The following is a 24,892-nucleotide window of genomic DNA, read 5'->3' as shown; positions in this document are numbered from 1 at the left end:
TTGAAATGCTGTTTGAACATTGTCAGGCATTTTTAGGTCCCAATGTGTGCTCTTCAGCTGGTACAGATCTTTTCCCAGAGGCCAGCAGTACAGCATTCTATTACATCAGGATTTGCTACAGCTTCAAAGAGAACCCGAGCCCTGCCATTGATAGGCTTGATATAAATCTAACTTACAAAAAATAAAAGAATCAGAATTCCTGATAGTAAGAGAAAAATATAGCAATACATATTCACATGGCTCTGACTGACTCTGAAAACAAAAGCAAAACACTCCAATCCAGTTTCAAATGTAATTTAACCAAATGAACTTGGTAAAACTTCAAATGAATCAGCATGTTCAATTTTGCAGTTAACAATCTACTCAACAACTTGAGCTCATCCACAGCGATCAGTTGGAATGCCAACAGGAATGGGTGGGTTTGTCAGGGCAGGACTTCCACTATGTGGGTGATATTCTTGGAGAGTTATAGTCACAATGAGAGGTTCCTCTTCTTGTACTTGCAGAGCTTGTGACCGCACCTTTCCTAGCCCACCTGCATGTGCTTGAAGGTTAGTCATAGAAGCATACAGCATTGAAACAGGCCCTTTGGCCCAACTCGTCCATGCCAACCAGGTTTCTGAAATTAAAGCAGTCCCATTTGTCTGTGTTTGGTCCACATCCCTTTAAAGCTTTCCTATCTATGTACCTGTCCACATTTCTTTTAAATGTTGTAATTGTGCTCACCTCTCCCTCTTCCTCTAGTAGTTCATTCGATACACACACCACAAGCTGCATGAAAAAGTTGCCCCTCAGGTCGCTTGTTTGTAGTCAACCACAACATATCAGTCCCACCTTGACATGGCTTCTCAGATTGTAGGGTGTAGAATGTGTTTCAGTGGAGGCTAGGGGATTTCGGATGTGTACTTTTTTTTATTTGAGGTCCTATGTTATTGGGAGCAATTCATTAGCTGTCAACCAGTGACATTCTTTATGGAGGATATTTTCCCAGCAGGTTTCAGGAAGTCATGTGAAGGGTACAGCTGCCCTCACATGGTCTTCTTGCTAAAACAAGGTTCCTAATTAGAAATATACAAACTAATGCTGTCAAGGCATCAATCAAACTCTGACCACCAGGCTTCTGGTCCATTTAGTAAAACCCACTTATTGGCTTCTGACTCTTCAGCTCCCTTTACTCAGTAAAGGTGCTTTTATATTGATACTAATGGGGGCATTTGTATAGCCAGTTTCTGACATACAAATCGTGCTAAATGAGCAGTAAGCACAGCATATAAAGCTGTGACTCACACTTCAACATATAATTATCATGCCAACCTCCAGAAAGCCTCAAATTTAAAATCCTCATTGATGTTTAAATCCCTTCACGGTCTTGCCCCTGCCCCATCTCCATAACTTCCTCCATCCCTACAGCTTCCGTCCCTCAAACATATTGTTATGGTTTTGCATTTTCACTTTCCCTTCCCTGTTCTAGCCCACTTATGGCTGTAGTTTGAGATGTCAAGGTCTAAGCACTCTGGAAATTCCTCTCTGTACTTCTCTGCCTCTTCACTCTCTTCCTCAAGACTCTAATTAAAAGCCTAACATTCCTTAAACTCTTTCTCAAGTTTAGTGAATTTTGTTTAAAAGACCTCTATGAAGTGCTTTGGAATATTTTGCCACATTTGTGGTATTACAAAATTGCAAGCATTGGCCTTGAAATCTAACTTTATTATGTGACAGTAAAGTTTTCATAGGTCTGTGAATCTGCTGCCAAGCCAGTGGCTGTATTAGTAGAAAGCAGTACACTGCCATTGGCATCCCAAAATCCAAATATAGCAACGATAATCCACTTAACTTCATTAAATGTAAAGTCAATCTTTTATGTTTAACAGTTCTACATGTCTGTTTGTAACTTTTATAAGAGACTTCATTAAGTTTGTTTGGAAAATCATTCAAACAAAATTGCAATGCTTGTTTATTTTATTTTCCTGCTCATTCCAAATTTAAAAGAAAAATCTGTAAATCCAAGGTTGGCAATTATTTATGTTTAAATCTGGGACAGAGAATTTGGAGACACAAATATGGGCAGAATTTCTCTCAAACTATCTAATCTGGGGATAAAGGATTAACAAACCTTGTATGGAGATTGCTTGCGCCACATAGATCCTATTATCTTACCTTTAAGAGCACATTAAAATTGCTCAGCTAGAGATGGTTAATTGCCAGCTGAAATCAAAAGGATGGTGACCCATACATATCCTATGCAGACCCAATTATTGGAACAACAGCAACTTGTATTTATACGGTGCCTTTAACACAATGAAACATCACAAAATGCTTCACAGGAGCATTAGGAATCAAATGATGGTGTAGCCACATCAGGAGACACAAGGTCAGACCAAAAACTTGCAAATTTTAAACAGTGTACTAAAGGTGAAAAGTGAATTAGAAAATGGCATTCAAGAGCATGGGATCCAGACAAATGAAGGTACAGATATTTTAGGAGGGTTGTGTGGGTTAAGGAGGTTTCACAGAAAGGGAGGAATGAGGGAACTGAAAAATGAAAGATTGAGAAACTTAAATGAAGATTTGCTTGACCAGGAAGCAATATAGGACATACGTACTGGTCATTGGGACATGATAGATCCTGCAGTAGTTTGTGATAACCCCAAGTTTGCAAGGATGAAACGTAGAGTACCAGCTAGAAATGTACTGGAACAGTCAATTCTAGAGGAAATTAAAATATTATGAAAGTGGTAATAGGTAGCCTTAAGCATTGCATGTAAATGTGGTCTGAAACTTACCTTGGCATCAAATGAACCATCAAGGTCGCAAGCTAATTGTGTTAATCTCAAACCAAGAATGAAAACAATGGCTTCAGTTCTCCAAATATTGAACTGAAGACGATTTCTGTTCATCTAGTTCTTGACATCAGATAAGAAATCTGATAATTCAGCTATGATATCAGTGAGAAAAGTGTTGATCTTGTCGCGTTTACTGTCATTAATATACAGATGCAAACTGATGTGCTTTCAAACAATTTCAATGAAGGGGAAGCAAATCAATGAAAAATAGCAAGGCCCAAGTATAAATTGCACAGGGTAGACCTGTACACAAAAAGCAGGACAAATCCAACCCTGCCAATTAACGCCCCATCAGTTCACTCTTGATTATCAGTAAAGTGATGGAAGGTGTCCTCAACAGTGCTATCCAACAGCACCTGCTCAGTGACACACAGTTTGGGTTCCATCAGGGTCACTTTCTCCTGACGTCATTACAGCCTTGGTTTAAACATAAACAAAAGAACTGAATTCCAGAGGGGAGATGGAACTGAGAGATCAAGCCCAGCATTGCAGGTTGGGGGATGAGTCCAGTACCAGGGAGAGGTTGAGTGCTTGTAGGGAATGTCCAGTGTGGAGTGATAACATGGCCATGGCTAAAGACAGACTGTTAGCGAGTTTTGAGAAGACTATAACTATCTCTTATTTACTACTTTTTACCTCGGTACTTTCTACCTAAGATGGTGCTATGAATGGAGACATTGTGAACTTTTCACTGTATCACTATTCTTGAGTAAACATGACAATAAAACTCAATTCTAATTCGACATTCTGAATCTAAATTCCAACATATGCGTAGAATACAGCAGATTTTGTTTTAACCATAAAACAGAAGTTTATGAACAAAAGAAATGAGAATAAAATAGAATAAACCAAATTACCCATTTATAACACAAAGATTTTTAGAAACACAATAGTATAATTTGTTTTTTTTTTTAAGAACAGTATAATTCCATAACACTCCTTTATAAAATCAAAAAGCCAACAGCTTTTCTATCGCAACTCTGTAAAGTTTATGTTCTATGAATGTGGAAAAGTTTGAGGTAGTTCACTTTGGAAGTAGCAGGAATGCAGAGTACTGGGCTAATGGTAAAATTCTTGGCAGTGCCGATGAACAGAGAGATCTCAGTGTCCAGTGTATAAATCCCTGAAAGTTGCCACCAAGGTTGATAGGGTTGTTAAGAAGGCATATGGTGTGTTGCTGTTTAGTGGTAGGGGTCATGTTTCAGCTGTACAAGACACTGGTAAGACCGTACCTGGAGTATTGCGTGCAGTTCTGGTCAGTGCATTATAGGAAGGATGTGGAAGCTTTGGAAAGGGATCGGATGAGATTTACTAGGATGTTGCCTGGTATGGAGGGAAGGTCTTTAGATTACATTACATTACAGTGTGGAAACAGGCCCTTTGGCCCGACAAGTCCACACCGACCCGCCGAAGCGTAACCCACCCATACCACTACATTAACCCCTTACCTAACACTACGGGCAATTTAGCATGGCCAATTCACCTGACATGCACATCTTTGGACGGTGGGAGGAAACTGGAGCACCTGGAGGAAACCCACGCAGACACGGGGAGAACGTGCAAACTCCACACAGTCAGTTGCCTGAGGCGGGAATTGAACCCGGGTCTCAGGCGCTGTGAGGCAGCAGTGCTAACCACTGTGCCATCGTGTCACCCACACGGCACGCTCTTACGAGGAAAGGCTGAGGAAATTGAGGCTGTATTCATTGGTAAAGAAAGTTGAGAAGTGACTTAATCGAGATGTATAAGATAATCAGAGGGTTAGACAGGGTGGACAGCGAGAGCCTTTTTTCCTTGGATGGTGAAGGTCAACACGAGGGGCATAGCTATAAATTGAGGGGTGATATATTTAGGACAGATATTAGGGATAGTTTCTTTCCTCAGAGAATAGTAGGGGCGTGGAAAGGCCTGCCTGCAATAGTAGACTCACCGACGTTAAAGGCATTTAAACAGGCACTGGACATACATATGGATAATAATGGAACGATGTAGGTTAGATGGACATCAGATTAATTTTGCATATTGGTGCAATATTGAGGGCTGAAGGGCCTGTACTGTGCTGTGCTGTAAAGTTCTACTTTCAAAAATACAACCCTGGTACAGTGTCCATGCTAGAGATCCTGTCTCTGACACCTCAGCAGGTTTAAATCACTTATGACTTCAAGCTATAGGCTAGACTACAGATAGCTTCCTCCCAAAGCTAATACACATCTGATCTTAAAGTGACTTAGCTTTACGTAACCTTGAGTCAAAGAGACGAATACCACGGAAACAGACGCTTTGGTCCAACTCGTCCATGCTGACCAGATATCCCAACCTAATCTAGTCCCATTTGCCAACACTTGGCCCATATCCCTCTAAACCCTTCCTATTCATATACCCATCCAAATGCCTTTTAAATGTTGCAATTGTACCAGCCTCCACCACATCCTCTGGCAGCTCAATCATTCACGCGCCACCTTCTGCGTGAAAAAGTTGCCTCTTCGATCTCTTTTATATCTTTCCCCATAAACCCTAAACCTATGCCATCTAGTTTTGGACTGCCATACCCCAGGAAAAAGATGTTGGCTATTCACCCTATCCATGCCCCTCATGATTTTATAAACTTCTATAAGGTCACCCTTCAGCCTCCTACGCTCCAGGGAAAACAGCTCCAGTCTTTTCGGTCTCTCCTTACAGCTCATATCCTCTAACTCTGGCAACATCCTTGTAAATCTTTTACGAACCCTTTCAAGTTTCACAACATCCTTCTGATAGGAAGGAGACCCGAGCTGCATGCAATATTCCAAAAGTGGCCTAACCAGCCACTTGGACAGCCACAACATGACCTCCCAACCCTTATACTCAACGCTTTGACTAATAAAGGCCCCAAAGTGCTCCCCCACTGACACCTCAGTCACCTGCCCTGCCTTATTTCCCAAGAGTAGGTCAAGTTTTGCACCTTCTCTAGTAGGTACATCCACATATTGACTCAGAAATTTTCTTGTACACTCTTAACAAATTCCTCTCCATCTAAACCCTTAACACTATGGCAGTCCCTGTCTATGTTTGAAAAGTTAAAATTCCCTACCGTAACCAGCCTATTATTCTTACAGATAATTGAAATCTCCATACAAGTTTGTTTCTCAATTTCCCACTGACTATTAGGGAGGTCTATAATAAACTCCCAATAAGGTGATCTTATTTCTCAGTTCCACCCAAATAACTTTCTTGAATGGTGCATTACCAGGAATATCCTCCCCAAGTACAGCTGTAATACTAACCCTTATTAAAAACGCCACTCCCCCTCCTCTCTTGCCTCCCTTTCTCTCCTTCCTATAGCATTTATATCCTGGACATCAAGCTGACAGTCCTGTCCATCCCTGAGCCACATTTCTGTAATTGCTTTGAAATCCCAGTCCCATGTTCCTAACCATGCCCTGAGTTCATTTGCCTTCCCTGTTAGGCCTCTTGCATTGAAATAAATGCTGTTTAATTTATCAGTCCTACCTTGTTCTCTGCTTTGTTCCTGCTTGCCCTGACAGTTTGACTCGCTTCTTTTCTCAACTGTACCAGTCTCAGATTGATCTGCTTTCTCACTATCTCCCTAGGTCCCACCCCTATATTTTCCAAAACAACATACTCGTTTGAAATCGGGATAGTACAGGAGCCTTCTATGGCTATGTGCCTACCTCTCCTACCTTTCTTGGAATTAATCTGACTGTATCTGTGGCTTTTTTCCCTTCTTATAACTATAACCATCACACCCCCTTGCTCTTGTAAATTCCTCATTGCCTCTAACTGTCGCTCCAAAACTTACAATAACTGATACTAACTGTTTTTTTTGGGGTGGGGAGATGGGGGTGGGGGTTGGGATTGGGGCAAAGAGGAGGTGGGTGAAGGAGGAAGTGAACGAGAACAACAGAAGGGTCAATTTGCAGGTTTCTCACAGCACTTTCGAAATCTCATCCAGACAGATTAGGTATGTGAAAGCTGTGAATATGCAAGTCAGGATTTGGTAGGGTGGTGAAGGCACCATATCTGTGTCCAAACCTGATCTCATCTGATATCTGTACAATAGGGATGGCACGGTGACTCAATGGCTAGCACTGCTGCCTCACAGCATCAGGGACCCAGGTTTGATTCTAGCCTCAGGTGACTGTGTCGGTTTTCTCCTGCTTGACCAACCTGAAGAAGGAGCAGTACTCCAAAAGTTTGTACTTCCAAATAAACCCGTTGGACTATAACCTGGTGTTGTGTGATCTTTAACTTTGTCCAAAGTCTAACAGCAGCATCTCCACATCATGAACAACATTCCAGTCAGTTGTAGCACCTTCAGAAGCATGCAGACTGGGATCAGCAAACTTAGCACGTAATAATTTTAAAAGGAAAGTAAGAATTGCTATGATTCAGCTATAAGAGTTTTCTATTTTTACCATATAACTGCCAAGCAATGCTCAACTTCAACTCAACAAATAGCATTTATCCTTGATATTCAACATCCTTCGCTATCATTACTAACTGGAAACTTAGTTGGATCAATCATGCAGATACAGTGGCTTCAAGAGCATGCTACAGGCAAGGTTTTCTGGAGTGAGTGACTCACGTTCTGACTGCCCAAAGCCAGTCTGTCACTTAAAAGGCACAAGTTCGGAACGAGTATGCCTGCCTCCACAACACTCCGGCCAAAACAGCAGCTTGACTTTCACCCTGTCTGTCACCTTAAGCTTTTACCCCAGCTGCAGTTTTGCATACAGCATCTCACTAAGGCTTCTTCAACAGCGCCTTCCCAACCAAGACTTGTATTATCTAAAAACACAAGGACAATCGACTTAAAGGAAGAGGTACCTACAAATTCCTCATTAAGACGCATAACATCTAGGCTTGGTAAGATTTCACCATTCTTTCTTTGTGGGTGGGTCAAAACCCTGGAATTCCCTTCCAAAAACCTGCGTACTCACATTTGGTATTTTTATTTGTTCTTGCACAAGGTGTGGGAACCACTGGTGAAGCCAGCATTTGTTACCCATCCCCAACTGCCCTTGAACTGGGTAGCTTGCCAGGCCACTTCAGAGTGCAGTTGAGAGTCAATCACATCACTGTGGGTCTGGAGCCACCCATCAGAAAGGCAGAAAATGCCTGATAGATCATCAGAACAGTTTTTTTCTTTACTTTCATCTTTTTTGCTGAATGAGTTTTCAAGTATTGGAGGAAAGAGGTTGTTCGACTGGGAAGGATGTTTAGGCCAGATGAGGATGGCAGATTTCCTTCCTTAAAAGGACATGCAAACTGTAAACGTTCAAAGCAGCAGCTCACTATCACCTCCTCAGTGTCAATTAGAGACATGCAATAAATTTGGACTTGCCAATAACATCCAAATACCATGAACAAATAATGAAAGGGGCAAATAAGTGAACATAAATTTCCCTGCCTGTCCCATGTGAACTGTGAATAACAGACAACAGGGAAATGATCTGTTTTCTCCTCTCATTTCTCAAAGGCAATTCAGAGATCAATTTCAGGAGACCTAGCAGGAGATTAAGGTGACAAAAATGTTGACAACTCTCAAGATTGTCTTGATTATCAAATAAACAGGTGGACTATAGGAATTGATGGGCTGAATCATCTGCTCCAGACCCTACATTTTCGTATTCCCAAGAAAGGCAGAAGATGCATGACAGATCATCAGAACATTTTTTTTCTTTACTTTCATCTTTTTTGCAGAATGAGTTTTCAAGTATTGGAGGAAAGAGGTTGTTCGACTGGGAAGGATGTTTAGAATCGACATGGCATGAGATGAGAGCTCTGGGAGTACACTTAAAGTTGGCAGCCCCAGGACTATTAATGCCAGTGTAATTATTTTTCCCCTTGATATATTAGTACCAACACGAGGAACAACACTTGCTTGTAAGGGTCCCTAACTTACAAAATGCTCATACTCATGAACATAATCTCATACAGTGGTGTAATTTTAAAGATCTAACATATGAACATTTTCTGTACTTAAGAACAGCTCCTTTATATCATCCTACCTTGTGTTCCAACAGGAATACAAATCAACTTGCAAACAGACTCCAGAACAAAGCCCATTCACAACCCAGGGAATGCTTGTATTGTGAAAATAGTTTACATTGAAACAAATATGCTAAACGTTCAGATATGCTGTGCATGATGAAAACAATGTTCCAGTGAAGTTTATATGTGAATGTGAACTAGAAATGAATAGTAGGCTGAGCTGCAGTCATTCAAAGCTAGAAAGTGTCCATCCCGATTCATTTTAGTTGGAATTATTCCAGCAATTAAATACAGGGACATCTTCCTCTCATTTGACTGTGAGAAAGACTTAAGAGGTGAACTAAACAATTGTGGGTGGATGGGTTGGGGTTGGAGGGGAGAAAGAGGAGCGAGAATGGTATACAGCTGTAATATACAATCCCTTTACATTGTTTCATGTTATATTTTTATACGTTTCATGAGAAAATATATTTTTTGTACAGCAATGTCACTGATAAACTCTGCCAGAAGTAACTTTACACCTCTAACAGATTGTTTTTTGAAAGCAGGGTTCCCTGAACAGATATCCAGTAAAAAGCTCATCCCTTACCCCAAACATTTGCCTGAGATCAGGATCACGGAACCGGAAGGGAATGTTGGAAACGTGGAGCCGTTTAGGGATGGGCTTGCTCTCACTACTCTCTGTACTCTGTGTTTGCTGTTGCCCATCTGTCTGTGCTGCTTCATCTGTTTGCTGGAAGATAAAAAAAAGGAACAGATTGTGAAGTAAACTGAACATTTCACTTAAATATTTGTGTATTTGAAGTAGATGATATGTTTTAACTGTCATTATATTCATTATGCTTTATAAAATTCCACAAGGCTGCAGCAGACAATTATGGCACACAAATAAAATTCTCACTCTTCTAACCGGCGGTATTTATAACTGCAATTATCCAGAGGAGATTCTGAGATACAAACTGATATTTGGCTTATCATGGGGCAGTTGCTTCTGCAAACACATTCCAATTTCTCTGAAAAAACTCATTTCGAAATGATCCTCCACCTGTACAATTTCTTCCTTTTCTCAAAAATGCTAAGTCTGGGGGGGGAGGAGCCTATTTTCCTCAGCAGTGGAATCAACTAACACAACTGGAGAGCAAACTTAGCAGCTTTGTGTTCTATATGCTCTGGGTTTCCAGAAATGTACATATACAGACCTTTCCTTGCTATACAGAGGCCTTAAATTTCTGCTTGAAAGGAACTCAAACTTTCATTTTGGTATACCCTAATATACATATATTCAGCACCCTCAAACAATGACAAATATTGAACGAGACCCCAGAATGCCATGATGCCTCCCTGATGCCAGGGTCAAGAATGTCTGAGTGGGTACAGGGAGCAGAGCAGGTGGTCAGCATGTGGAGTGATTGAGAAGGCAGAGATTAAGTCTAAAAATGGAGAACAGGCAGGGCCAGGTTAATGAACATGGAAGGACTAGCAGTTTGAAATGCATTTATTTTGATCTGAGGAGTTATAACAGGTAAAGCAGATAAGCTTAGAGCCTAGATTAATACTTGGAACTGTGATGTTGTAGCCATTACAGAAACTTGGTTGAGAGAAGGGCAGGACTGGCAGCTCAACATTCCAGGGTTCAGTTGTTCCAGGTGTGATAGAGAGGAATGTAAAAGGGTGGGGAGTTGCATTACTGATTAAAGAGAACGTCACAAGCTGTACTAAGTGAGGACATCTTGGAGCGCTCATCCAGCAAGGCTATATGGGTAGGACTGAGAATATGAAAGGAGCAATCACTATGATGGGTTTCTCCTTTAGGCCTCCCAATAGCCAATGGGACGTAGAGGAACAGATATCTAAGCAAATAATGGAAAGATGTAAAAACAGCAGGGTTCTTGTAGTGGGTGATTTTAATTTCCCCAATACTGACTGGGAGTCCCTTAGTGACAGGGGCTTATTGAGGCAGAATTTGTTAAGTGCATCCAGGAAGGTTTCGCGAAACAATATATAGGTAGTCCAAGTAGGGCCAGGGCCATATCAGACCTTGTACTGGGAATGAACCTCGCCAGGTGATCATAGCTTCAGTGGGAGAACATTTTGGGAACCATGATCATAACTCTAAGTTTTTAAAGACAGTTATGGATAAGGATAAGACTGTCCTCAAGTGAAAGTGCTAAATTGAGGGAAGACTAATTCCACTGTATTAACTAGGAACTGAGAGAAATTCAATGGGACCTGCTGTTTGAGGGTAAATTTATATCTAACATGTAGGAGTCTTCTAAAGGCCAATTGATCAGAGTTCAGGACCAGCATGTTTATGTGAGAATGAAAGACAGGGATTGCAAGATCTGGGAACCTTGGATAACAAGAGATGTTGAAAGAAAAAGGAAGCATAAGAAAGATTTAGGAAACTGAATTCAGACAAGGCCCTTGAGGAGAATAAAGGAAGCCAGAGCAAACTTAAAAACATTAGGAGGGCTTGAATGGGGGCATAAAATAACCTTGACAAGTATGATTGAGGAGAATCTAAAAGACATTTTACACATACATTAGGAACAAGAGAGCAGCTAGGGAAAGGATAGTTCCACTCAAGGACAAAAGAGGGAATGTGTGTGTTTGGAGCCAGACAAAGTGGATGAGGTTCTTAATGAGTACTTTGCATCAAACTCACCAAGGAGAAAGACATGGATAATGGTAAATTTAGAGGGGGATATGATGATACTCTGGGACATATCGACAGTAAGGTGGTGGTATTGGTGTCTTGAAAAATATTAAGGTAAGGCCTAAAGGGATCCATTCCAGGGAAGAGATTATTGGGACCTTGACAGAGATCTTTGTATCTTCTTTAGCCACAGGGAAGGTCCTAGAAGACTAGAGAATATCAATGTTATTCCTTTAAGAAGAGTGACAGGGATAATCCTGGAAGTTATAGGCTAGTGAGCCTTACATCAGTAGTAGGAAAATTATAAGAGAAGATTCGTAGGGACAGGATTTAGTTGTGATTGGAAAAAAATGGACTTATTATACATAGTCAGCATGGCTTTGTGCAGGAAAATCTTGTCTCAAACTTGATTGAGGTTTTTGAGGAAGTGACAAAGATGATTGATCAGGGCAGGGCAGTGATATTGTCAACATGGACCTCATTAAAGTACTTGAGGAGGTCCTTCATGGTGGGCTGGCCAGAAGATTAAACTGCATAGATTCCATGATGAACTGGATACAAAATTGGCTTGATCATAGAAAACAGAGGTGGTTGTGGAGGAGTGTTTTTCTGACTGGAAGTCAGTTTCAACAGGATTAGTGCTGAGATCTCTTATTTGTAATATACATAACTATTTGGAAAAAATGCAGTTAGGCTAATTAGTAAATTGGCAGACAACATGAAAGTTGGAGTTGTGGATAGTGAAGGAAATAGCTCAGTTGAAAAGTCTGATGAAGAAATAGCAGATGTTGGAGTTTCATCTGAACCAGTGTGAGGTGATGCATTTTGGCAGGTCAAATGCAAGAATATGTAGTAAATGGTAGGTCTCTTAGGAGCACTGATATATAGAATAATCATGGAGTCCAGGTCCATAGCTCCCTCAAAGTGGCAACATAAGTGGCTAACATGGTAAAGGCGGCGCATGGCATGCTTGCCTTCATTAGTCAAGGTACTGAGTATTAGTATTGGCAAGTCATGTTGCAGCTGTATAAGATTTTAGTTAGGCCACATTTACAGTATTGCATAGTTCTGGTTGCCATACTATGAGGATGTATCGGCTTTGGAGATGATGCAAAAGAGAGTTTATCAAGATGGTGTCTGGATTGTAAGCGTATGAACTATAAAGAGAGGTTGGGTGCTCTATTTTCACTACAAGCTTGGGAAGTTGAGGGATGACCTGATAGAAGTAGATAAAGTTATGACAGGCATGGATAGGGTGGATAATCAGAGCCTTTTTTCCCCAGGATGGAAATGTCAAATACTAGGGCACATAGGTTTAAGATGAGAGGGGGCAAGTTTAAATGAGGTGTGTGAGGAAAGTTCGTTTTCTAAACAGAGGGTGATTGGTGTTTGGAATGCGCTGTCAAGGGAGGTGGTAGAAGAAGATATGTTAGCACAGTTTAAGAGACATTTAGATAGACACATGAACAGGCAGGGAAGAGAGGGATGGGGAGTACGTGCAGGCAGATGAGATTAGTTTAGAATAGTACAGACGTGATGGGCCAAATAGCTGGTTCCTCTGCTGTACTGTTCTATGGTTCCAGAGCTACACAATCCAAAAGGCTTAAATCAACATATCTTACAAAAAAGAGCAAGCAGATAGCAAATTGCAACACCTTTTGATGGTGTTGCAACCAATGACAGCCTCCAATTGATATTACAGGAGACCTGGACAAGAGGTAAGATACTCCTGTTCTGCATCTCTAAGCAGCATGCCAAATAGTTCATAGAATCCCTATAATTCACAAAGAGGCCATTTAGCCCACCAAGCCTGCACTGACCCTCCAAAAAGCATCCCACCCAGGCCCACTGGATCCCAGTAACTCCGCATGGGTTTTTTTTATCATGGCCAATCCACATAACCTGCACATCCCTGGATACTATGGGGCAATTGTTTTTTAGCATAGCCAATCTACCTAACCTGTATATCTTTGGACCAGGGAGGAAGCTGGTGCACCTGGAGGAAACCCACACAGACATGGAGAGAATGTGCAAACTCGACATTGTCATCCAAGGCTAGAATGGGGCCTGGGTCCCTGGCACAGTGAGGTAGCAGTTCTAACAACTGTGCCACTATGCTGTCTGCAGCATTAAAGCATTATACATTTCATTGTATCATAACATATCACTCATTGCCTACTGTATGATCAAACATAAAACTCAATACTTTCAAAAAATATACACCTGTGCAAATCTGTTCTACGTTAGACAAACGCAAGCTGGGTCAACACGAACATGCATATAATGTAAGAAGATTCAAATGTTCTAAGGATAATTATTAAAACACGAATCTATTTTTCCTGTCTAATAGTTAACAACATTCTGAAGATCTGAAACCCAAGTGTATTTTAGTTTCATTCAAAACTGTGATGTTTGATAGAAATAATGACATGGTCAACATCGCAGGACTTGTGAAATGACAGGAAGTGGTGATTGAAAAGGGTGCCACAGAGCTGCTTTTCTACTCCTTTAGAGGTTTTCCTCCAAATTCTGAACTGCAACAGTTTATTTTCATTCTTCATCAGTGAATTTATCACTAAACAGCTGAACTGTGAATGGTTTGCCCTGAAGAACCCCAGTGACCCCACAGGTGTGAAAGATTAATGCATTTGTCTGTGTTCAGCTGCTTTCTGGTGTCACATTTACAAGTGCCAACAGGCTCACAAGAAAGGCAACATTAATTCACAGTCATGCCACGAAGTAGTGCCCCTAAACTCAAACTATTCAAAAGAACTTGAAGAACAAAGAAGGAATTTACTTCAATTAGCATCACTTCTCTCTCGAGCGTGATATTTGTAGCTTGTTAGTTATAGGATTTATGAAATGCAAGCTCCTTTCTTTATTTCTAGGGTTGTTGGATGCATGAATATTGCAGCCCCTTCTTCAAAATGTAAAACATGTGACCATCTGGAGTCGCTGAGCTCGTCCAAAAATATTTTAATCAAACTCTTCTAATCTACCAGCAAAGAAAATCAATTGACAACAATCACGATCTAAACAGAGTATGCATAGCCGGGTAGTAAAAAGATTTATGTATTCTGAGAATGTGGCACTGTGCTAAATAGAAATAACTGTTTTCAATCAAATACTGGAAAGTTTTCAAACCTGATAGCTCACCAAATAAAGTACACACGGACTGGGTGCAAGAACAAAATACCTAGTTGTCCCAACTTTCCTATATTCAAATAAGAATATTCATTTGTAGTTCAGATGGATATTTTGCGCCAAAGGATGATGTACAACTCCATGCTCAGAATTGTAAAACTGAAAACAAATCAGATGGGATAATGATAAAACTGTGTTTCAGATTTATGACAATATTCTCCAAACCTCCTAATGTTACCATGCCAGGATGCTCCTATATTATTTGACAAATGTTGCCACTTAAAAAGAGTTAAAATAAGACAAGGATTTTAAAATGGTGTCTTTTGAAGAGGTGTGAGTGGCTCCACACGTGCAGCTCACTGTCTGCAGATGTCAGCAATGGACTTTCGGATGAGGGGAGGGAGGATTTGTGGAATTGAACAGGCTGAACTGGTTTGGTGGCTGTGTGGGGCATCAGGTGTCGACAGTGTGGGTCTTTCAGACCTCGGTGCACTGTTAGACAAACATCCTTTCAACTCGGCAGAGCAGCTGTTCCCACATCAACGTCCGCCTGTTGATGAAAGCTCTGCAAGGTGCCAGATGTCCAAATTAGTGAGCTTCAAGTAAAATTGCAGTAATTTTAAAAATTACCTGCAATACTCTGATTTTAAAGGAAAGTTTTAATTTTATTCAAATGAATTTGCAGATTGCTGTAAATATATGGCCAAAAAGAAAAATTCAAATGTGAATTTGAAACACACACTTCCTGAGCAGTCATATCATATATTAGCCTCCAATATTGTTCAACTGTGCTTGCACAGGTACATTGCTTGCATTTGTTTATGGATATCTGTTACAATAAGCAGCTACAGCTGAAACAGGAAATTCAATTGGTGTTGGAACTTTTGCAGCACCAAAAAGTCAAAAGGATCCAAAACTTAATTTTACAAAAAAATTAACTGCTGTCTAATCCAAGTACAGTTTGCACTACGTCCAGACTACCAAATATCTCTCATGCACAGTTCAAATGTTCTCAAATAACTACCGAAATGATTTAGATAGGGACAGTTCAAAGAATTAACTTTTCAGTGTCCAACAGTTGTGTAGAATACTGTGGATGCTGTAGGTACGAAATAAAAAGCAGTCTCTCCTGCCTTCCACCTTATCACAGGTCTTATTCCATCCACACCTTGATCAAAATGACTGCACCTCCAACTCAGTTCCCAGTTGTAATGAAAGCTCCTTGACTTGAAACATCAACTCTTTTCTTTCTCTCTACATAAACTGCCATAACCGTTTGAGTGCTTCTATAATGTTCTGTTTTTATTTGCAATGATTATGTGCCTGAGATAGCAATTGTTGAGGTAAATATTAGCTATGAATTGAATCAATTTCTCATTTATACAAATTGATCATAATGAAAAGATATTAGTTATCTTGATACAAATGAAGCATCCCAATTTCACAACAAAAATTACCATTACATAACACCTTTAACATAATAAAACATCACAGAATGTTTTAACATGATTGACATTAATAAAGATAGTTTTGACATGGAGCCACTAAAGGTAATATTGAGCCTTGAAATCTGTGAAGTGTTATTCCACCATCTTATCTTGAGTTTCACTGGAACAGTACAGGACAGCAATGTGAGAACAACAGCAAGATGGTGGACTGAAACAACAAGCAACTGGAAGGTCAGGGCCACTCTAACATTAAACAAAATTATCCTCTTTATAATATGACACTTTGAATTGTACTTAGCAACCCAAGTGCGTTCCAACCAAGGTTCAGTACAGGTTTAATGTATTTCCTCCATTTTTAAAAATTGAATGCTTCTTAATATAAACTCTAGTGGTTGCTTTGTTTTATTATAGTCTTAACTCACATCACTCTATTTTAGTATTTATGTGTATTTCCAGATTCTCTTAGCCCTCTACAGCAGTTAGGTTATTTTCCTAACCAAAATCTAATTCCCCATGATTAGCTTTGTGGAAATCCATTTATCAATTATTTGCTCGTCCTTCATGGTTTCTCTTCAATATTGACTCAATCTTCAAATCTGGTGTCATCCACAAATTTAGAAATAGTGTTTTTGATTCCAAAATTGAAATTGTTAATATAAATTGTGAACAACCAGGCTCCCATACGGACACCAACTTTTCACCATCCACCACTTTGAACAGTTTCTCTTTAAGCCTTCTCTTGGGTTTTTGTCTTGAAGTTTGAATAGTCCTGAACAACATGATATGAAAATGAGTGAAAAAGCATCTCATTTATGAGTAGCAGATTTTTACATTTTAAAACGTGTCGGCAGGCGTAGAGGGCGTGAAAGTTGGGAGACAGCAATCAGGTGCAGACATTGTTTATTCAATTATGACAGTTAAATCTACCATACAGAACCTACTATTGCAGCTAAGTGTTATCAAATTTTTCCAATGTATTTTACAGGAGACTTTTTTATGCCTTAAGGTCTGCTTGTATCATTATATTCTCTCAGACTGCAAAAGCCCACAAGGAGATAGCACCACAGTGTCAACAGATTGTCACCAGTGCCCTTGGCATCAATCCCTTATTGGCTATGAATTTTTCTTGAGTGGCTCAGACAGAAACTAACAGCATTTGAAAAATTATACAGATTCTATTTTCAGCAGATATAGAATGTTGGTAACTTGGTTCTTGCTGCAGACTTGATACACAGTGGCCAATACAAATAGATAATGCAATTTCACCATAGTCAGCCTTCTCATATTGATGAAGTTCTCAGTATAAAGCTGCACAAATGACACTTCTATTTAAAGCTTAATTCATGAGCAACTGTACGTATGGGAAATTTGGGCTATGGTCATTCAATCCACTGTGCAATATAGGATTGGTAATAGCAAAAACTACAATTTACAACATTCCTTCTTTAAATGGAATATAAATGATATGACTGCAAGATATAAAATAATATGTTCTGCATAACTGACTCTTACTGTGGTTGTGCTGATATGATTCATAATTAACATATAAAGTTAACTTCTTTTGCGTCACATCACTGTGTAGGATGAAGACTAAAGCCTGGTTTTTGACTTACTGTGGCGGTTCCAGATACAGGCTGCACATTGGCAATTGTGCCACTCTGTTCCCCAAGAGTCTGATTGGATGCGTAGATATTCAGAGTGTGGTCTGGGACTGGCGTCTGGCCTGTGTAGTCCTGAGTGTGTGGAACTGTGTATTCTGTTGGAATTCCATTCTGAGGAGGTGGAGGAGGAGGGGGAGGGAATGGAACTGTAGCGTACGGCTGTACCATAGCATCTGGGGTGGCTGCTGGCTCCTGGCTACCCTAAGAAAGATGAACGAAAAATGACATTTGAGGAAAGTTTCTTATGACATTCGAGGAAAGTTTCTTATGACATTCTTGGACAGGGTTTAAATGTGCATCAATATATGACCTGACTGACATGTTCACATTTAGAAAGCAATAACAATCCTGCAAGAATGGTTCTCTCCAGAAAGCTACTGCAAAATGCCTGTTCATTTATAAGATGTGGAATTTCAGAAATTACGAGGAATTTTAGAAATAATGCCTAATTTCCAGCACTGCTAGTCAGAAGTAACTGCTGAAAATCTGAGATTGAAGAAAATTGTGTAAATCATGGTCCAGTAAATATCTGTGAAGAGGATTGACAGGTTAGTGTCATTACAACAAAGAGTCTCCAACCAAAACCACATGCCCCTTCAAGATGTTGACATATTCATGCATTTTCTCATTGTGTATCTGTACGATATCCCCAGAGTTAGATTAGAAATATTTCACAGTATCCTTGCATTGCATTTTGGTATACCAAAGGTCAGATGGGAAGTGTCAAACTATTTTCAAATCCTTCATTAGGAGTAACATAGTTGACAGTGCATTACAACAACCATTTCACACTGTATCACAGTCTCATATTGGCAATGCAGAATTGTTACTTTCACAATAGACCTATCTTTTTGGGGTACGTTTCAAGCTTTGTAAAACAAAAAGTGCTCAGAGGACAATATCATTGCTAACTAGTATTTTCCAAATGGTAGCATTAAACAGCAACTGTGTCTACATTACAGTAGTATATTAGTTTGGAATGAATAAATGCTAGTGGTGTAAGAAAGCAGTGACTTTCAAACATTTGTGTGATTCTAAACATTATTTCTACTCTGTGAGAATGGATCAATGCAGCTGAAAGTCTATCTTAAATTTGGCACAGAGTCCCAGATCTGGTTGATGAAAATTTCAGAAATATTGCATCATACTCATGTAAAGGAAAAGATTTATGGGTACAAGATTTGGAGCACTGTAGTCCATACAAAGCAAGCAGCAGAAGGGGGTTGCCAGTGGCAAAACAGCAGGAGCAACTTTTATTTTAAAAAATGAAGTTTAATTTCAAGGTGTCAACTCTTAATGTGAAGCATGTCGGCCAAGAAAGCTGTTAAATATTCCCTCCCCTTAATCACACACTGGTAACATGGCCAAAAAAGAACAGAAAATACATCAAAGGCCAAAGTGATCCCTGAATTAAACCAGACCAAAATATTGAATATTTTGGTTCCATGCAGTGCATTAAGGAGTTCAAAATTCTGAGCAATCAGCATCAACAGAATAATAGCATTTAAAAGAAAACTACATTCTAGAACACAGAGGAAAGCTACTAATCCATCAGAATGAGACCTCATGTTCATCATCTTCACTGATCCCATTTACTGATCAGGAGTTATTTTTATTGCCTAGAACAGTAAAATCCTGTGCTTCCAGAGGAAAAATACAAAATATATTTTACCACATAAATGATAATTATCCAAAGGAGTGCCACAAGGATCAGTGCTGGGTCCACTGCTTTTTATCACTTATATAAATGATTTGGATGTGACTAGTAAGTTTGTAGATGACACCAAAATCGGAGGTATAATGGACAGCGAAGGAGGTTACTTCAGAGTACAATGGGACCTTGATTAGATGGGCCAATGGGTTGAGGAGTGACAAATGGAGTTTAATTTAGATAAATGTGAGATGCTGCATTTTTGAAAGGCAAATGAGGGAAGGACTTATACACTTAATGCTAAGGCCCTGGAGAGTGTTGCTGAACAAAGAGACCTTGGAGTGCAGGTTCATAGTTCCTTGAAAGTAGAATTGCAGGTAGATAGGATAGTGAAGGTGGCGTTTGGTATGCTTGCCTTTCTTGGCCACTGCATTGAGTATAGGAGTTGGGAGGTCATGTTGCGGCTGTACAAGGACATTGGTTAGGCCATTTTTGGAAGAGTGTGTGCAATTCTAGTCTCCCTGCTCTAGGGAGGATTTGTGAAACTTGAAAGGGTTCAGAAAAGATTCACAAGGCTGTTGCTAGGATTGGAGGGTTTGAACTATAGGGAGAGGCTGAATAGGCTAGGGCTGTTTTCCCTGAAGCGTAGGAGGCTGAGGGGTGACCTTATAGAGGTTTGTAAAATAATGAGGGGCATGGATAGGGTGAATAGCCAAAATCTTTTCCCTGGGGTATGGCAGTCCAAAACTAGTTGGCATAGGTTTAAGATGAGAAGGGAAAGATTTAAAAAGAACTAAGGGGCAACTTTTCCAAGTAGAGGATGATGATTGTACGAAATGAGCTGCCAGAGGAAGTGGTGGAGGCTGGTATAATTACCACATTTAAAAGGCATCTGGATATATATGAATAGGAAAGGCTTGCAGGGAAATGTGCCAAATGGTACTGGATTAATTTAGTATGTCTGGTCAGCATGGATGAGTTGGACTGAAGGGCTTGTTTCCATGCTGTACATCTCTATGGCTCTACAAAATAAAACTGTTAGGGGCAGTATATTAGATGGATAGAACAGAGAGTTGGGATAAGATGGCAAAGTTAAAAATCAGGTTTATGGGATTGAAGATGGCGGCGATTGGAGAAGATCACACTGCAGAGCTTCGCATCGCAGCAGGAACAGGACGGTCCTTTAACCCACCCAACCAAGGTCATCAGGATTTCTTGGAGCATTGGAAAGATTGTGGGGCCCCAAGAAACATTTAAAATTTGACTGACCTGTATTTTCAGCTGTCCTGAAATGCCTAAAAAGGGAGGAGGAGCATCCAAGGCTGGGTCTGCAGCTTAGCCTGCAGCAGTCTTGGAGCCGATGACTCTCCAGGACCTGGTGAACCAGCTCTCGAAATCTCGCGAGATGCTGGGGAAACAGATTGAAGGGAAGCTGGCTCCAGTCTCTCTCATGCTGCAGAAGCATGAGCAGCAGCCGGGAGACCTGGAGAAGAGGAAGCAAGAGGTGGAGCACAGGGTCACAGTGGTGGAAGCTGATGCCAGTTCATCCAAGGATGAGATCCAAGCCCTGAAGACGCAGGTTCGCAATTTGCGTGACCAAGTGGATGATCTTGAAAACAGGGTCAGGAGAAAAACCATTCGGATCATCGGTCTTGTTTTGTTGAAGATTGGCTTCCGGAATTCCTTGACTTGGAGGCTGGCAAGAGAGGATTGAAGATAGAGAGGGCTCATCGGGTCGCAGCGCGGAGGTCGGTCTGGGTCAACGCCCTTGTCCTTTCCTGGTGCCGTTCCATCATTACCGGGATAAGGAGAGAGTCATGGAGGCTTCCAGACTCCAGGGGAAGGATCCAAAGGCCCTAATTTACGAGGGATCTAAGATCATGTTTTTTCAGGACTTTTCAGCAGCGGTGATCCAGAAATGAAAATCGTATGATGGTATCAAGAGAAGACTGAAGGAGCTTGGGATTCAGTACTCCGAGATATCCGGCATTGCTTCGGATCACCTTAGATGGATCCATGCATCTCTTTGACACATCGGAGAAGGCAAGAGACTTTGTGGACAAACTAACCTAATTTAAACAATTGTAGTTTGTATAAATATTGTTGCTTGGCTATGCGTTTATCATTCTGTAAAAGAAATGGAGGAAATCCGATTGGAGCTTTGTGTTTCCCCCTTTTTTTCCTCTATTGATAATAATTTGGTTCGAACTATGTCTGGCGGTGGTTAAGATGTACATTTTAAATTTCTAAGTTAGGACATACCAAAGGATGGGTGGGGTATTTATTCCCCCTCTTTTTAAATAAAATAATTTTTTAAAATTCATATTGATATTCTATGGGGTTTTTATCCTTTTTAGCTTGTGCTTGCGATGCGGCTCCAGCTGGGAGAAGTGAAGGTGATTGAGATAGTTAGATGCCTATTTATGGACAGTTCGGGATGGGTAGGTGCCCCCTCCGGGCAGGGGGTGAGTTCCCCTACTCAGCGCTATTGGTGCTTTGTTTTCTGGTTTTTGTTGTTTTTTATTTTTAATTTTAATAATTTTGTATGTTTGTTAAATGTAGTGGTGTTAAATGTAGTTTGTGTAGTTTTTATATTTGGTGGACCACGCGACACTAAGGCTCAGCAATTTGTCGTTCGGGTTCCTTCTCTCTGGAATTTAAATGTAATTGCAGAAGATTATGGCTAATGATTTGATTAAATGGTGTACCTGGAATATCAAGGGAAGTCACTCACCAATTAAGAGGAAGAAGGTACTCTTGAGTCTTAGAAAGGAGAAGGTGGATATTGCTTTGATACAGGAGACACATTTGGATGACAAGGAGCATCTGAAATTACAACAGAATGGCTTTGACCGAGTTTATTTTTCATCATTTAATACCAGAAGTAGGGGAGTGGCTATATTGGTAAGGAAAAATCTCTCATTTAAATTGTTGGAATGTGTTAAAGACACATACGGGAGGTTTGTAATTCTTAAAGCCTTGATAAATGGGGAAGAATATGGTATTTTAAATGTTTATTGTCCCCCAGCTCATCCTCTTAAATTCTTGGTAGATGCTTTTTCTAAACTGATAAATCTCAAGTCTCAGCACATTATAGGAGGAGATTTTAACTGCCTCATGGACCCCAGAGTAGACAGGTTGCCTAAAGGTCCCTCGATACCCTCTGCACAAACTAAACAGTTATTGGGTTTGTGTGGGGAATTAGGGTTGGTGGATGTCTGGAGTTGTCTCCACCCGACAGGTAGGGATTTCATGTTTTTCTCCAATCCGCATAGATGTCACACGAGGATTGATTTTTTTATGACCCCTGCAGTAACCCTGGATCTGGTGGCATCCTGTATGATTGGTAATATTGCCATCTCTGATCATGCTCCAGTGTACCTCATGGTTAAGATTAAGGATGTTACACTGGATTCAAGGTCCTGGCGAATGGATCCCTTTACTCTCATGGACAGTAAGTTTGTGGAGTATTTCTCTAGGGAATTTCGGGCATTCTTAGACATCAACATGGGCTCGGTTGATAGCTCATCTGTTCTCTGGGAAACTGCTAATGCTTATGCCAGGGGGTTAGTTATTTCATATTCCACAAGTAGGAAGCTGCAGAAGGGCGAGCAGCAACATCTCCTTGAAGCACGGTTGAAGGCAGCCGAGAAGGTCTATTTTGACAGACCCTCGTTGGTCAAACTAGAGGATTACGGCACTGCGGTCTGCACTAAATTCTGTGCTCATGCAGACAGCAAAGAAGGAGCTGGCTTTTGTAAAGCAAAGGTTATACGAGCATGGTGACAAGCCAGGCAAATACTTAGCATACCTTGCCAGAAAGAAAAGTGCCCCACAAACCATTACAGCGATTAGGCAAGAGTCTGGGAACCTAACATATGATTCTAAAAAGATTAATGTGGCGTCCCAGAGATTCTACTCTAAGTTATATCAGTCTGAGAATTGTGAGGAGGGGTACGCCAAAATGGAATCCTTTTTTTTTAGAAAGAGATCTGAAGGTCCCGGGTGTGACTCCCCAACAACAGTTCTTTCTCAATGCCCCATTATCAGAGCAGGAAGTGCAGGAAGCTGTGAGGCAGCTTCAGAGTGGAAAGGCGCCCGGTCCTGATGGACTTCTCAGTGAATTCTATAAGGAATTTATAAGTATACTGTCAGGCCCGATGCTGAATATGTTTAGTGATTCATACATTCATGTTTGTCTCCCACCATCTCTGACAGAGGCCAATATTTCACTTATCCTTAAAAAAGGGAAGGATCCGGAAGACTGTGCTTCATACAGGCCCATGTCGCTCTTAAATGTGGACTTTAAGATCCTCTCTAAGGCTCTCGCGTTAAGGCTGGAGACTGTGTTACCCTCTATTATTAAAGAGGATCAGACGGACTTCATATAGGGTCGCAGATCCTCCAATAATGTTAGGAGGCTGCTTAACGTTATTCAAGCATGCCAACAGCAGTCAATACAGGGATTGGTGATTTCTTTAGATGCAGAGAAGGCATTTGACAGAGTTGAGTGGCCGTACCTTTTCTATATTCTAGACTGGTTTGGTCTGGGCGAAGTTTTCATAAGATGGGTAAAGGTTCTCTACAGTGTAGCTCTCGCTGCGGTCATTACCGATGGGGTACGATCAAGCAATTTTAATATTTCTCGGGGCAGCCGGCAGGGCTGTCCCCTTTCACTATTACTTTTTACGTTGGTGATTAAAACGCTGGCAGAGGCCATTCGTGGGGATCTTAATATATCAGCTCCAGAAGTGGGGTCAAAATTACATAAGATCTCGCTGTATGCAGACGATGTTCTAATTTTCTTGATAAATCCAGCAGTTTCAGTGCCTTGCCTGGTACAATGCATTCACGCGTTTGGCACTATTTCAGGGTATATGATTAACTTTGCTAAATCAGAGGCTATGCCTATGGGTGGTCTTACGAAAGAGTTGGCTCTTGAGAATGACTATAGATTCCCATTTAGGTGGTCACAGGGGTGTTTTGTGTATTTGGGCATATTCATTACTCCAGTTCTGGATTGGCTGTTCAAAGCCAATTTTACTCAATTATTTGAAAAAAATTAAACAAGATCTCCAAAGATGGGAGGCACTTCCAGTCTCGTGGTCGGGTCGGATAGCACTTATTAAGATGAATATTCTCCCTCGTTTACTATACCCTATACGGATGCTCCCCCTGATTTTCAATGAACAAACACTCAGGAGGCTGAACGGTTGGTTCAGCTCCTTTATCTGGCACCGTAAACGCCCCCTCATTAAATTAGCCAAACTGCAGTTGCCTCACAGATTGGGGGGAGTAGACCTTCCGGTCATTAAAAATTACCAATTAAGCTCGTTTTTGACCTACATATGTGATTGGGTTTGTGGGGACCCTCTTTCAATATGGCTAGATATCGAAGCCTCCCAGGCAAGGTGCCCCCTTACCAGTTTGCTGTTTTTGGACAAGATGAGGACAGTTAGGGAATATTGTCATAACACAATAGTCATCAATTCTGT

General features: G+C 40.7%; 1 protein-coding gene across 13 annotated transcripts in view; it reads right to left on the bottom strand.

Annotated features, from left to right (window-relative positions):
* The window catches only part of LOC122542077 (RNA binding protein fox-1 homolog 2-like), a 370,347-nt gene that overhangs the window by 67,581 nt on the left and 277,874 nt on the right, over positions 1-24,892 (bottom strand). For 11 of the 13 annotated variants that reach the window (XR_015752551.1, XM_087978184.1, XM_087978188.1 and 8 more), the window contains 2 exons: positions 17,699-17,947; positions 9,427-9,570 (listed from right to left, as the gene is read on the bottom strand). Coding sequence is in view for 12 of the 13 variants with exons in the window: in XM_087978184.1 (XP_087834310.1) it covers positions 9,427-9,570; positions 17,699-17,947 (393 nt within the window). In the remaining variant the exon portion in view is untranslated. The remainder of the gene's footprint in view (positions 1-9,426; positions 9,571-17,698; positions 17,948-24,892) is intronic. The other 2 variants (XM_087978185.1, XM_087978186.1) reach the window with 1 other exon arrangement.

This window comes from Chiloscyllium plagiosum, unplaced genomic scaffold (genome assembly GCF_037043375.1).
Source record: "Chiloscyllium plagiosum isolate Xiang-an unplaced genomic scaffold, Cpla_swu_hap1 HiC_scaffold_33, whole genome shotgun sequence".
Taxonomy (NCBI): Eukaryota; Metazoa; Chordata; class Chondrichthyes; order Orectolobiformes; family Hemiscylliidae; genus Chiloscyllium; species Chiloscyllium plagiosum.
The sequence above is the reverse complement of the archived record's forward strand: the minus strand, read 5'-3'. Positions and strand labels throughout refer to the sequence as shown.